This window comes from Colius striatus, chromosome Z (genome assembly GCF_028858725.1).
Source record: "Colius striatus isolate bColStr4 chromosome Z, bColStr4.1.hap1, whole genome shotgun sequence".
Classification (NCBI taxonomy): Eukaryota; Metazoa; Chordata; class Aves; order Coliiformes; family Coliidae; genus Colius; species Colius striatus.
This window is the reverse complement of record NC_084790.1, coordinates 4126841-4139606: the sequence shown is the minus strand read 5'-3', so window position 1 is coordinate 4139606 and position 12766 is coordinate 4126841. Positions and strand designations below refer to the sequence as shown.

The 12766-nt window shown below is 64.6% G+C and overlaps 1 protein-coding gene across 1 annotated transcript; it reads right to left on the bottom strand.

Annotated features, from left to right (window-relative positions):
• Positions 1–5792: 5792 nt before the first annotated feature.
• On the bottom strand, positions 5793–6866 carry NEUROD2 (neuronal differentiation 2). Its single transcript, XM_062019496.1, has one exon. It carries the CDS (start codon positions 6864–6866, stop codon positions 5793–5795), a length of 1074 nt encoding a protein of 357 aa, XP_061875480.1.
• Between the last annotated feature and the right edge of the window lie 5900 nt (positions 6867–12766).

Below are 12766 nucleotides of genomic sequence, written 5' to 3'. Positions count from 1 at the left end.
AGGGTGGTAGCCTGTGCTACAGCAGCTCTGGAGGGACTGCAGGGCTTGAGTCCAGGATGGGGAAGGGAAGGGAAGGGAAGGGAAGGGAAGGGAAGGGAAGGGAAGGGAAGGGAAGGGAAGGGAAGGGAAGGGAAGGGAAGGGAAGGGAAGGGAAGGGAAGGGAAGGGAAGGGAAGGGAAGGGAAGGGAAGGGAAGGGAAGGGAAGGGAAGGGAAGGGAAGGGAAGGGAAGGGAAGGGAAGGGAAGGGAAGGGATCCGGCTGCCATGGGGTACTCAGGTGGACACCATCTGCTCTCCAGAGCTCCCAGCCAGGGCCAGCCCCATGTCTGCTGGATCCAGCCTCTTCCTCTGCTCCTGCTTGGATTTTACCCCTTTTCTCCTCCTGGGGCCTGAGAGGGGTGAGGGGGAGCTAGGGTCAAGTTCTCCTCTTTCTGTGGGGTTTGGAGTTGCAGACTACTGGACAGGTCAGAAGAACCTTGGCTGCCTGGATACCCCTGTCCCTGAGTGACCCCTTCCCTTCTGTGCCACCTGCCTTCTCATTGCTCTCCCGGATCTCAGGCTGTCCCTGGGGTCTCTCCTCACCCCCAGCATCTCCCATCACCACCATCCTGCACCTCAGGTGGGGATGAGGACAGGGCTTGGGGCTCAGCATCATGTTGATGGTGAGGCAGGGGGTAAATTGCTGGGGAATCCAACCTCAGTGAGGGTAGGGGAGGTTTAGGAGTCGCTATGCTGGGGCTCAACAGGAACACGTGCAGCTCCGTGCACCCACTGCGTCAGGACACTACCCGGCATTGGGGACCCGCACGTCCCCTTCACGCTGCGCACACATGTGGGCCCAGGAGTTCAAAAGCCGCCTTCACTACCCAGCCGGGCCAAGTACCCCCTGGCCCCGCAGCCCCCGTGCCGGGCCGGGCCGGGCCGTGGGGCAGAGGAGGAGTAGGGACCGGGGGCACCGGGTCGCGCTGGGCTGCAGGCGGTGCCGCATTCCGGAGAACCAGCATTCGCCGGCGGCCGGTGCCAGCAGGCGTTGGCAGGTTTGGAGCTTCGCAGCGATTCCAAGCACAGATGTCCTTGTTTTAACTCCTCGGCGATGGAGCCTGGAAGGCCGGGCGGGGGGAGGGGACGGCTCGACCGCCCCCGGGATGACAGGGACCGCTGCCAACCCAGCCCGCCCCGGCCAAGGCTCCAGGGACCCCCAACTCTCCCCTCCTGTCCCTGGGAGCCGCTCCGGTTTCTTCACGGCACAAGCCCAGGGTCGGCACCCTCGCCTTTCCAGCTCCCGGGACCCCACCTCCAGCCCCCCAGGCAGCCCCCAGCCCCCCGAGTGGGGCCGCCGCCGCCGTCGGGGCCGCCCCCGCAGCGCGCCGAGCGCCCGGCGCCGGGAGCCTCCGTTTTTTTGTTGGGTTTTTGCTTTTTTTTTTTTTTGCCTTTTTTTTTTTTTTTATGGTATCTGCAATTTTGGCAGAAATCTGTCTTTAATTTAGCTGTCCATATAAAAATCCGCACTGTATAATAATGAACAGATGCCATGAAATTTAAACTGAAGCAATGACTCCTCCTCCCCCCCCCCAGCGGCTGGCACTCGCCGGTGGCAGCGGCGACCCGGAGCTGGCGCTCGCCCCGTGCCCCCGCCGCGCTCCGCCGGGCCGAGTCGGGGGCACCGGGGGCAGAGGGGCAAGGGGGCGGGGGAGGTGAAACCCACCTTCCCATCTCATCATGCCTGGAAATAGGTGAGCTGAGCCCGGGTGAGCTCGTGTTCCTGCTGACCCCGCTCCGGCCCTCACCAGCTGAACAGTGTGGGGTGCCCGCTGACACCCCCAACCCCTTTCCCGGGGTGATTTTGATCCGACGATCAAGTAGAATCCTCACAGAGCTCGGCGGGTCTCGCCAGCAGCTCCCCACCTCCTACCTCTCTCCTCGGGAGCGGCCGGTCGCCGCCGCAGTGCACAGAGGCCGCGGTCCGGGACGACTGGGCACTGGGGTCGGGCACCGGGGCTAAGTACTGGAGCCTTTCACCGAGGCCGTGCACCGGAGCTCTGCACAGGAAAGTGCACCGGACCTTTACACCGGGGCCGTGCACTGGAGCTTTGTAACGAAGCCGCGCACCAAAATCTTCCACCGGAGCTTTGCATCGGAGGTTTTCTCCGGAGCATTGTACCGGGACCGTGCATCGAGTGCGGGGCTGCATTGCAGGGCTGTTCCGTGCCGGAGTAACCGGGAAGATTCCCGCATCCCCTCTCTTTAGTGGGGCCGGGGAAACAAAAATCCCGGGAATTCTAGGCAAAGCGCATCGTCGCCACCGGGACCGGTACCCCCGGCACAGCCGACCCAGGGTCTTTCCCAGGAGCAGATGTTAGCGGCTCTCCCCTCAGTCCCCGGGGCCCCGCGTCCCCCTCCCCTCAGTCGAGGCATCCGCCCCTGGTCGCCGCATCTCCGGGACGCGACCCCGGTGCTGCTGGTTGCGAGTGACGGCCCGAGGGCAGCGCACCCCGACCCGGGCCTCACGGAACCCTGTCCAGGCCTCCCCCAGGGGCATTTTTTCCCAGGAAACGAAGCCCTTCCCGGGAGAATGCTCGAGCCAGGGCCGTCGGAAGAGCCTTCGCTCCTCCGTCTAGAGCCGCGATCACCGGGGCTCGACCGGGAGGTCTTGGCGGGGGCTCGGGGGCCGCGCTCTGCTGTAGCAGCTCAGACGGTCCCGATTTCTCGCCGGTCCCTTCCCCGGGCCGGGCCCATCACATCGGGGCTTCGGTGAAGCCGTTCCCCGTTTTCAGCCGTTTCCAGCCCCGGGCCCGGCCGGGCTGGGGATGCATCCCGGGCAAACCCCAAATCTCTCTAGATTTTCCTGAAAAGGGTTCAGGTACCAACAACCTCTTCTGGGAGCTAAGTGGGGACTCCATCCCCTCAGCCCCAGCGCTGCCTCGGCTCCCGCTGCCTCCCGCGGGGACACATCCCGCCGCGCCCCGCGTAGCCGTGAGCAGTAGCACCTCACGACGGGAAGCCTGGTCACCATCCTGCCCGGAGCCCGGTGCCGTCGGGCTGTGATGAGCCCCGGTGGCAGGGATGGTAAATAAACCAACACCCGTTGTCCCGGGGAGGCGGCAGGGCAGGGGCGCCCGTTCAGCACCGGCGCAGCGGACAGCTCCGCACCGGGCATGGGCACCGGGAACCGGGCACCGGGCACCGAGCGCCGCCCTCGAGCTCCGGCGGGCACTGGGAACCGGGCACCGGCCCTGGGAGCCGCGCTAGAGCTCCTGGGGCTCCAGCGGGCACCGGCACAAGGCACTGAGCACCGGCAGAGGCACTGGGCACCGTGCTGGGGCTGCCGGGGCTACTGTGGGCACGGGCACCTGGCATCGTGTCGAAGTTCTCGGGTCTGTAACTGGAACCGGCAACGGGACCGGGCACCAGCACTGGCACTGGGCACTGCTCCGGGGCTCCAAAGGAGAGTGGCATTGGCACCGACACCAGGCGCAGCGCCGGGGTTCCAACGGGCACTGGCACCGGGAACGGGCACCAGGCACCACGCCGGGTGCCGACTATTTATCGGGGCTGCCTCCGAGGAACTTGGCCTTGGCCGGTGCGCACCCTCGCCGAAGCCACCGGAACGGCGGCCCGGTGTCAGCTCCGGGCACTAATCTCTGAGCTACCGCTCCCGGGGGAACCGGAGCGGTGCCACCGCCGTGGCTCGCCCGTGACGGCCGGGCCGGGATCGAGCCGGGCCGCCGCTTCGGATCCCGGTGCCTTTATTGGCGGGGGGGTGGGGGACACACACCGCCTCTCCGGTCCCGGGGGGGACACCCGTGGGGCAGAGCCGAGTTATATCAGCGCCGCCCCACCGCGGGCCGCGCAGTCGGGCGGCGGGAGCGGCGAAAGCACTGGTACCGGCCAAAAGGCACCGGGGGCGACCCCGGCAGAGGCGTCGGGGGTCGGCCCGGTGCCCCACGATGCCCCGGGGCGAAAGGAAAGCGGCGAAAGAAAACCTCGGAATCAACATTGAATATTTATTAATCGCCGTCGAAGGACGCTCGGTAATTACAGGTTGGCCGCGAATCGCACCGGTGGCGGCTCGTCACGGCCGACGAGTCCTTGGCGGGGCCGCCCCGGCGGGGACCGGGCTGCGAGCTTCGGGCGGGGCGGGCGGCGGGGCGGGAAGGGGGCGGAGGGCGCGTCCCGGGGGAGTGGGGGGGGGGGCCGGTGCATGCAGTATCGCCAGGCCCCCCAGCCCCGCGCCCCCGCGCTCCGCCGCCGCCAAAGCAAAGTGTCCGCGGCGGCGGGACCGGGGAGCGGGAAGCGGCTCCCGGCGCGGGGGGGGGTCTTGCATATCGTTGGCCATAAATATTTATTAATCGAAATGAAACGGAACAGAAACACGAAAGCACTTCTGGTGTCGGGCAGGCGGGTCCCCTTTGCTACAACGGTTTGTGGTATTTTTTCTCTTTTTTTTGTTTGGTTTTTTTCCTTTTTTTTTTTCCCAGGCTTTTTTCCTTTTTCCTTTTTTAAATTTTTCTTTTCTTTTTTCTTTCTTTTTTCTTTTTTTTTTTGAAAAACTTGTTTGTTTCAGGTTTTGTGGGGTTAGTTTTTTTTTTCGTTTTGAAAACATTTCCCAGAAATCCTCCTCCCTGGTCTCTATAAATGCTGGTTTCTCGAAGGTGGCGCGGGCAGGTTCCAAAAAAAAAAAAAAAAGAGAAAAGAAAAGAAAGAAAAAATGAAAGAAAGAAAAATAATAGAAATCGCGCGTTCTCTCTCGCTGTGCGGCGTCTCCCGACCGAGGGGATGCGGTGAACCGGGGCGAAGACCCACGGAGTGGGGGGGAGCTCGGCCCCGCCAGCCTCCCCGGCCCCCGCTTGCATAGCTGCGGGCTGCCCGGCCGCGGCCAGCTCGGGAAAACCGCGGCGGCTCCGCGGGGCGGGGCGGGGGGGCGGCGTTGAAGTTTTTTTCTTTCTGTTATTATTTTCCTTTTTTTTGTTTGTTTGTTTTTTTAATGTTATTTTCTTTGTTTGTTTGTTTGTTCGTTTTCCTTTTCAAGTTTTTTAAAACAGGTAAAAAACCGTCCTGACACAGGCGCTGCGAGAGGAGGCTGTCGGGGGGTGGGAGCGGGGCCAGGACCCCCCCCAAAGCAAAGTGCATCCCGGAGCGTCCGCCGGGCCGGGCCCGCTTGCATAGATAGAAACGTGGGATCCTCCCTTCGCCTCGTTATTGCTTCGGAAAGGTTCGCTCCTCTCGCTCCCACGGGCCGGGGCGGCGGGGGTCCGATGCCGGGGGGGAAGGTGAGGGGGGGGTGGGAAGGGCAGTGGAGTGGAGAAACGGCTCAAAATTGGTGTGAGGGGAGGAAGGAAAAAAATAGAAAAAATAAATTAAAACGAATTGAGAAGGAAAGGAGGCGGCTCGAGCCACAGGGTCTGGCTACGGGGGTGATTCCCCCCTCAGGGATAATAATAATAGTAATAATAGCAATAACAATAATAACAATGCATTAAATAAAACCAATAACAACACTAATAAAAATAAACTAACAAAAGAATAAATAATGGTAATAATAATTTAAGGGAAAGGCGATATCCTCCCCAAAAAGCACTTTTACCCCACGGGGCGCAGAGACCCGCCGCCGGGGCCGGGTCCCCATATTGCACCAAAACCCACAACGGAACCTCAGGGGCAAGTCCGCGAGACAGCCGCGGGTATCCCCCGTGTGCCCCCGTGTCCCTCGCCACCACCTTTGGGGATGGGGCGGCTGGAAGGGGAGTGGGTTCAGGGCGTGGGGAGGGTTAGGGGTAGAGGTGGAGGGGTGGGTCAGTTGTGGAAGAAGGCGTTGAGCTCCTCGTACATGGGGCCCCGCTCGTGCGGGAGGTGCATGTCATAGGGGAAGATGTTCTCGGAGTGGACCCCCCCGCGCATCCCCGCCGAACCGAAGACCAGGTTGTGGGCGGCGGGCCGGGAACCGGGCAGCGCCGAGTAGTGCATAGAGTAGTGATAGCTTTTCTCGTGGTCGGGGGAAGAAGAGTCCTGCTTGAGGGAGAAGTTACCGTTGATGCAGAGCGGGGGACTGAGCCCACCGTCGTACTCCGAGCTGTTGTAGTCGGGGGACGCGTTGCCGTAGAGGCTCTCGTAGGCGGAGGCGCAGTAGCTGTGTGTCCTCAGCCCGTGGGAACCGGGACCGGCGGCGGGCGGGCACTGCGCCGCGGCCAGCCGCGAGCAGGGGTAGGGGTAGGGGTGGACGGCGAAGGAGGCGTTGGGGCCGTGGAAACGGCCTCCCTCCTGACCCTGCTCCGTCAGGAAATTGCGGGAATTGAGCTGCAAGCAACCGGCCACCAGATTGGTGGTGGGCTGGGAGAGCCCCTTGCACAGAGTCTGCACGTAGGAGACCAGGTCGGGCCGCTTGCCCGAACGTAGGATCTCGGAAAGAGCCCAGATGTAGTTCTTGGCCAAACGAAGGGTCTCGATTTTAGAGAGCTTTTGGGTTTTGGAATAGCAGGGAACCACCTTCCGAAGGTTGTCCAGGGCCGCGTTCAGGTCGTGCATTCGATTCCGCTCCCGGGCGTTCGCCTTCTGCCGCCGCAGCTTGGAGCGCTCCAGCCGCGCCTTGGTCATCTTGCGCTTCTTGGGGCCGCGTTTCTTGGGCCGCTCGCCCTCCGCCTCCTCCAAACCTTCCTCCTCCTCCTCTTCCTCCTCCTCGTCCCCGCCTAACTCCCCTTCCTCCTTGCTCTCCCCCAGCGAACCCTCGGGCGGTTCCTCGGGGAGGGAGCAGCCCTTCCCCGCCCGCTCCTCCTTCTCGCTGCGGGCATCCTCCTCGCAGTCCTCGGCCCAGCCGGCGAATTTCGGGACTTCGGGGACCAGGCTGGTCTCGCTGAAAAGTCGCGTCAACATGGTGGCTGCAGCGGGGGGCAAAGAGCCAGGCGTTACCGGCGGCCCCGCCGGACCCCCCCCCGCCTCGCCTCCCCCCCGCCTCCACCACCCCACGCTCTCCGGGAGCGGCTCCTCGGCAGGGAGGTCGGCGAAAACGAATTGGGTGCGGAGACGCCCGCTGCCGCTGGCCGCCTCAGCCACCCGACCCCGGGGGCATCGGGCCTCCCTCGGGGCGCGGCAACGACCCTCGTGCCCCGATGTCCACCCTCACCACCTCGCCCGGGCTCCCCGCGGTCGCCTCCCGCGTCCGGCTCCCCGGACCCGGTGCCATCCGCGGCTGCCACCGCCCGCCCCCGGCCCGGTCGGTGCCTCCCCCACCCCCAGTGCCCCGCGGGCTCGGCCCGGTGCCGCCGGCCTCTGTTTGACGCCTCCAACTTTTCCCCGCCGAGGGACGCGGAGCGGCCCTTTCCGCGGCTCAGCCACGGCCGTCCCGGGGCCGGAGCGTCGAGGCGCGGCCGCCGCCTTTCCCCTGCAGCCGGCCCCGTACCCCCTCCGGCCCGGTCAGCCGCGCCCGGGGCCCCCCCGCCCCGGCGCTCCCCCCGGCCACCGGAGCGCGGCCCGTAAAATGCGGCGGCATCGAACGGCGGCGCGGCGGGGGATGGTGGGGGCGGCCGCGTCCGGGCCCCCCCACAGCCCCGGGGCAGCGCGGGGGTGGAGAGCGGCGGCGCTGCCGGGGTCGCCTCCGGGACCGGTGGGCGCGGCGGGGCTGGAGCTGGAGAGCGGGGGGAGGCCGCCCGGGGTGGGGGCCAAGGGCGCCGCGGGGGAGTGGGGAGGCGGCTCTGCCGGGCCGGGGCCCCCGGGGGCGGCGGCGCGGCGGCTCCGCTCCGATTTCGTTGATGCCGCTCGGCCGCCGCTGCCCGCTCCGTCCCGCGGGGACCGCGCCGCCCTGGGCGCGCCCAGCCGAGGGGAGGGGGGGCCGGGGAGGTGAGGGAGGAGGACAGGGGGTCGAAACCCCAACAATCCCTCCACCTCGGGGAGGGGAGAAGGCTCCGGGGTTGGGGTGGGGGGAACCCCCATCGGCGAGGCCGGCGGGGAGAGGGAGAAGCGAGGGCCGAGGAAGAATGAAAGACGGAGGGGGGGGGGAAAGGGCGAGATGTGGCAGAGAAACAAAATCAACATGGAAGTTGCCTTTTCTCCATGCAAGTTTCCTCACCGCCCTCCCAGCCCTCCACTTCTTACACAACTCACCTTCGGGCGGACCGGAGGAATTCTTATTTCATTGTTCCGAGCATCTTCTGGGACTGGGACGTGGCTCCTTGAGGTGCTCCAGCCTCCTGCAGTCCTCTATCCAAAAGGAGGCGAGAGTGGCATCTCTACCCAGCAAAGGGGGTACCAGCTCTGCTGCCAGTGCCATATGGTTGGCACGTCATGCGCGAGAGCTATCACATGAGAGCTAATGATTGACATGCGCTTGCATTCAGGGAGATTTGTCTCTCTGGGGAAGGAGGACTCGCCATCTGTCACTCTGTACTCAAAAAAAAAAAACCTCTTCCAAATCTCCAGCTCTGCCTACACGCCGCAAAATGGGACCCGGGCGAGATGCAGGCGATGGCGGGGCCGGGCTGAACAATGGAGCCAGCGGCAGGGTGGCAGGGGAGACCGGCCATCCCGGCTGGGCCAAGCGTGTTGGGGGTAGCCAGTGGGCACCAGGGTGAGGGGGGAGATGTCACGGGGACCCTCGCTGGGAGCTGGCATCTGCGGCTCGCTGCAAAATACCGTGGCGGCTCACCCAGGTCCGTCCCCACCCTCACCCGCCAGCCAAGTGGGGACGGCTGTGGTGCTGGGGGCCTGGCGCAGGCTGGGGTCTGCGTTTGGGTAGGGCCTGAGGGGGAGGTGGTGGTGGTGGCAGTGCCCAGTTTGACCTCACCGGCATGAGGGCTGCAGGTGTGGGTGTGGACAGGGCTGGTGGGTACAGGGCCATGGGTCTCATGCAGGTGGCACATGGTTCCTCTGGCTTTCCGCTGCCCTCTGGCCCCCACTGTCACCACCACCCCCCCCCAGCTGTAGAGCTGTGCCAGCCTCACTGCAGAGCTTGGCATGCACAGACACAGCCAGCCCTCAGCACACACATGTGCACACTCACACCCTCCCCTGTGCACACAGGGCCCGAGTGCACGGTCACCCATCAAGGGCTGGGGATCCCCTGGTCTGGGGATCACTCTGTGAGTGGCAGAGGCCCAGCCATGCTGTGGCATAGTCAGTGAGGCCTTTGTCTGACAATACCTCCTCACCTGCTGTGGCCCCATGTCTCAGCCTGGCAGAGATACCATCACCCCCTGTCCTCCAAATCTGTCCCCACCACAGCGTGTGTGCAGCCAAAAATCACTGCAGCCCTTTCCCTTGCGCTTGAAACTGATGATGGGTGACAGCAGGGCCAAGAAGGTCATCACAGGGGTGTTGTGCTCCTGAGAGCCAGATCTCATCCCCAAATACCTCACTCCTGGCTGCAGCCACTGGGGCTGAGCTGTGGGAGATCTGTGTGCCCAGGACAACCTCTGTCCCCACAAGCCTGAGAGGGCCTGGACCTGCCCATCCCAGGCAGAGGCAGTGTGGCCATGGTGTGGGCACGGCTGGGACGCGGTGCCAGCGGCGGCCTGGGCTGTGCCCACATGTAGACAAAGGGCTGGCCGTGCCTGGCCATCGGGTCTGTGCCAGTGGCCCACTCCCCCAGTGCAGGTGCTGGGGCTGGCACATGACAGAGGGGCCTCCACCGGCAGCGAGATTCCCCCCCTCACTGCCGAACCCTCCGACTGTCACTCACGGCTGCGGCCGAGCAGATGGCACCTGGGCTGGGGCCGGCCCGCAGGGATGTGTGCAGGGCCCACCCTGGTCCTTGCTGGTGTCATGCTGGAGCACCGATTCCTGGGCAGCCCTCCTGGCATGGCACAGCCCTTCCCTGCTGCACTGTTCAGCTCCTGCTGCTGCTGCCATCTTCACTTAGCAGGTGGGTGCTGGGTGAGCATCACTGTGCCCTGGGAGCCCACCCTTGCCTGGTGGCCGTGGCACACCAGCACTGCCCGTTCCTGACAGCTCTGGGTAAGTTCCCACTCCACTGCTCTCAGCCCCTAAACCAAGGGATCCCCAGCCCTTGGTAGGCAACACAGCCCCATTCCAGCACCCCCGGCACTGGGGCAGCAAAGCCAACGGTGCCCCAGTCACTGACATCATGCAGGATGTGCAGGGACACCAGGGCTGCCTGAGGCTGAGGAGATGCCACAGCATGAACGACTGGGCTGGCCGGCGTGGGGACAGGGATGGGGACAGGGGGTAGCCACGAGCCCCTGGCCCGGTGCATCCGTTTCAGCCTAATTAGCAGCCGGTGAGTGGCGAGGGTGGGCGCCGGCGTGAGGCTCATCAGCATGCACAGCGCTTGGAGGGAGAAGAAAGTGGAGACATGAAACGGGGAGACGAGATGAAAGGGGAGCAGGGAGATGAAAACCCAAACGGCTGCATTGTGCCGGGGCCGGGGCGGGGCCGGGGTGGGGGGGGAGGGCCGGGTATAGCCGACCTGTGCTGGGACACAGCCTGTGATGAGGGCAGGAGGAAGGATGCTGGTGCCAGTCCTGGTGCCATCCCCTTCACCGCAGCTGGTGATGGCAGAGGGCAGAGGCAGCCCTGTCCTGGTCTCTGGGTACCTTTGAGGTTGGGAGGTTCATAGCACAGGGGCTGGAGGAGGAGGATCTGACGCCAGAGGAAATAGGGTGGCCCTGGGCAGTAGGAGGAAGCAAGACGGGTATGAATTCAGGACTGAGCGCAGCCAAGGGGAGAGGGCAGGGGGAGCAGGAGCACGGCTGGCTGCTGGTTCTTTAGGTGCAGGTATGGGTCAGCAGATTCCTCCTGCTCCAGCAGGTCTGGGCTGGGGGAGCTGGGCCCAGCCCCATCCTGCTGGTGTGTGCAGGGAACGGTTTTCCCAGCATTGTCACCTCCAATCCCTGCCCACGCCAGCTGTGCCCCCTGGGGTCTCGATGCCTGGTGGGTGCCACAGAGTGTTTGACTCCTGCTTGAAGCTCTTTCCTCCTCCAAAATCCATCCTCCATGCCCCTTCCCCTCTGTCTGACAAGGTGGATGGGGATGAGGACCCTGCCTGGAGCAGTGGCCACTGCATCACAGAGGTTGGTGCCCAGGGGACACGTGGCATCCGGAGGGACATGACAGGGGCACAGAAGTGGGTTGGCACTGGCAGAGCTGAGGATGAGAGCTGGGTGCTGGATGGTGCCGGGACCCGGCTGGGAGCCAGCTGGGCCCGAGAAAGCCACCGAGAGCCTCGTGTGTGATGAGTTTGCCAGAGCTCAGCCAGCTGCCGCATCCCCAGCGTGGGGCCGGTGCAGGGCACCGCAGCCGCCTGCCTCGATCTGGCCGCACCGTCCCTCCCCGGCGTGGGACAGGGATACCCGAGCTGCCCCCCTCCCCCTTGTCGGTGGTGTGCCCGTGCCCCCTTTGTGGGGCCGAGCCACGCAGGGCCCGTGCGGAGGAGCCGGCGGCGGTGTCTCCCCGCGAGCGGCGGCGGGGGGAGGCGGGGGCTGCGCTGCCAGATGGAGCTGGCTCCGCGCTGCAATATTTCTGGGAGGTGAAGGCTGGGGAGAGATGGATGCGCTAACGCGCGGCGGAGCCACCGCCGGGAATGTCAGCCGAGGGGAGGAGAGCAGCGGGAGCGGGAGCGCAGCCCGTCCCTGGCACCGTCCACATTGCCTGCGGGGATGGAGCGGCCGTGGGGCAGGGTCTCGGGGGCAGAGTCTGCTTGTGGGACCCGTCCCCGGGCATCTCCCGGGGTGACTCATCGGGTGAGCAGGGCCCCATCTGAGGGTGGGGGGTCTCGGGGGGACAGGGATGGGGATGTGGGTGCCTGACCCCTTTGTCGCTGAAGATCCGTGCAATGAGGAATGTGAGGTCATGGGTGGGTTGGAGAGCCTGGGGGTAGAAAGATGACAGTGGAGGGAAACTGAGGCACGGAGGGACGGAGGAAAGGGGCGGGCATGGGAGGAGCTTTATTGAAGCCCCTCTTCTTTTGCTGGAGGATGGGAGGATGCTGTGCCAGCCTCGAGACTGAGGTGCCAGTGCCAAGCAAAACCCCCATCTCTGCAGGGTATCTGCTTCACCTGCCCTGTCCACATCGTGGCCGTGGGGCAACTGGACACTCTTCCTGTGCCCCCCAGCCCATGTCCCCCTTTCAGCTGCTGCTTGTGGGGTGGGGGCTTGACAAGTGGATTTTAAGCCCCATACTGTTAATTAGAAAATGATGCCTTGGGAATTGACTGGTGGGAAACTGTTGGAGCTGTGGTGGCACGTGGGCAGCTGAGGATGGATGGTCCCTGGGTGGTCCCAGGGGACTTGTATGTGTGTCCCCTCCCCATGCTCCTTCATCATTCCACAGTCACTGTGGGGGCCAAATGCTTTTTAGGGACAGTGGAGTCAGTGTGACAGGAGGACCCCAGCCCTGGATGCATGGCTGGAGGGGACTGCCATTCCTGCTGGTGAGGTAAGAAGGCTGCTCTGGTGAGGCTACAGTGGGCTATAACACCACAGCCACAGGCTTGGAATGTCACAAGGCCCCAGGAGTGGACAGGAAACCTCCTGTGGTCACAATATCCCCCTCCATGTCTGCCCCAGCTGGGTCAGGGGGCGCACGGGGGGCCAGGATACAGCCTGGCGGTGCCATCAGCACAGGCGCGGTGCAGATGAACGAGCGCTGCTGGCACCAGCCCCCGGCCCTCCCGCAGCAGATGGCGGCCACTTGGGCTCAGTTCAGTGGGGTCTGGTGGGGGAGGATGTGGGGTGTGGGAATGATGAGGTCTGCCTGCAGCCAGGTTCTCTTCTATCACCCCCATGCTGACCTTTTTTGCCTGTACCTCTCAGCGCTGATG

Coding starts and splice junctions, on each gene's coding strand:
- NEUROD2 (XM_062019496.1), bottom strand. CDS start 6,866: ATGTTGACGCGACTTTTCAGCGAGACCAGCCTGGTCCCCGAAGTCCCG.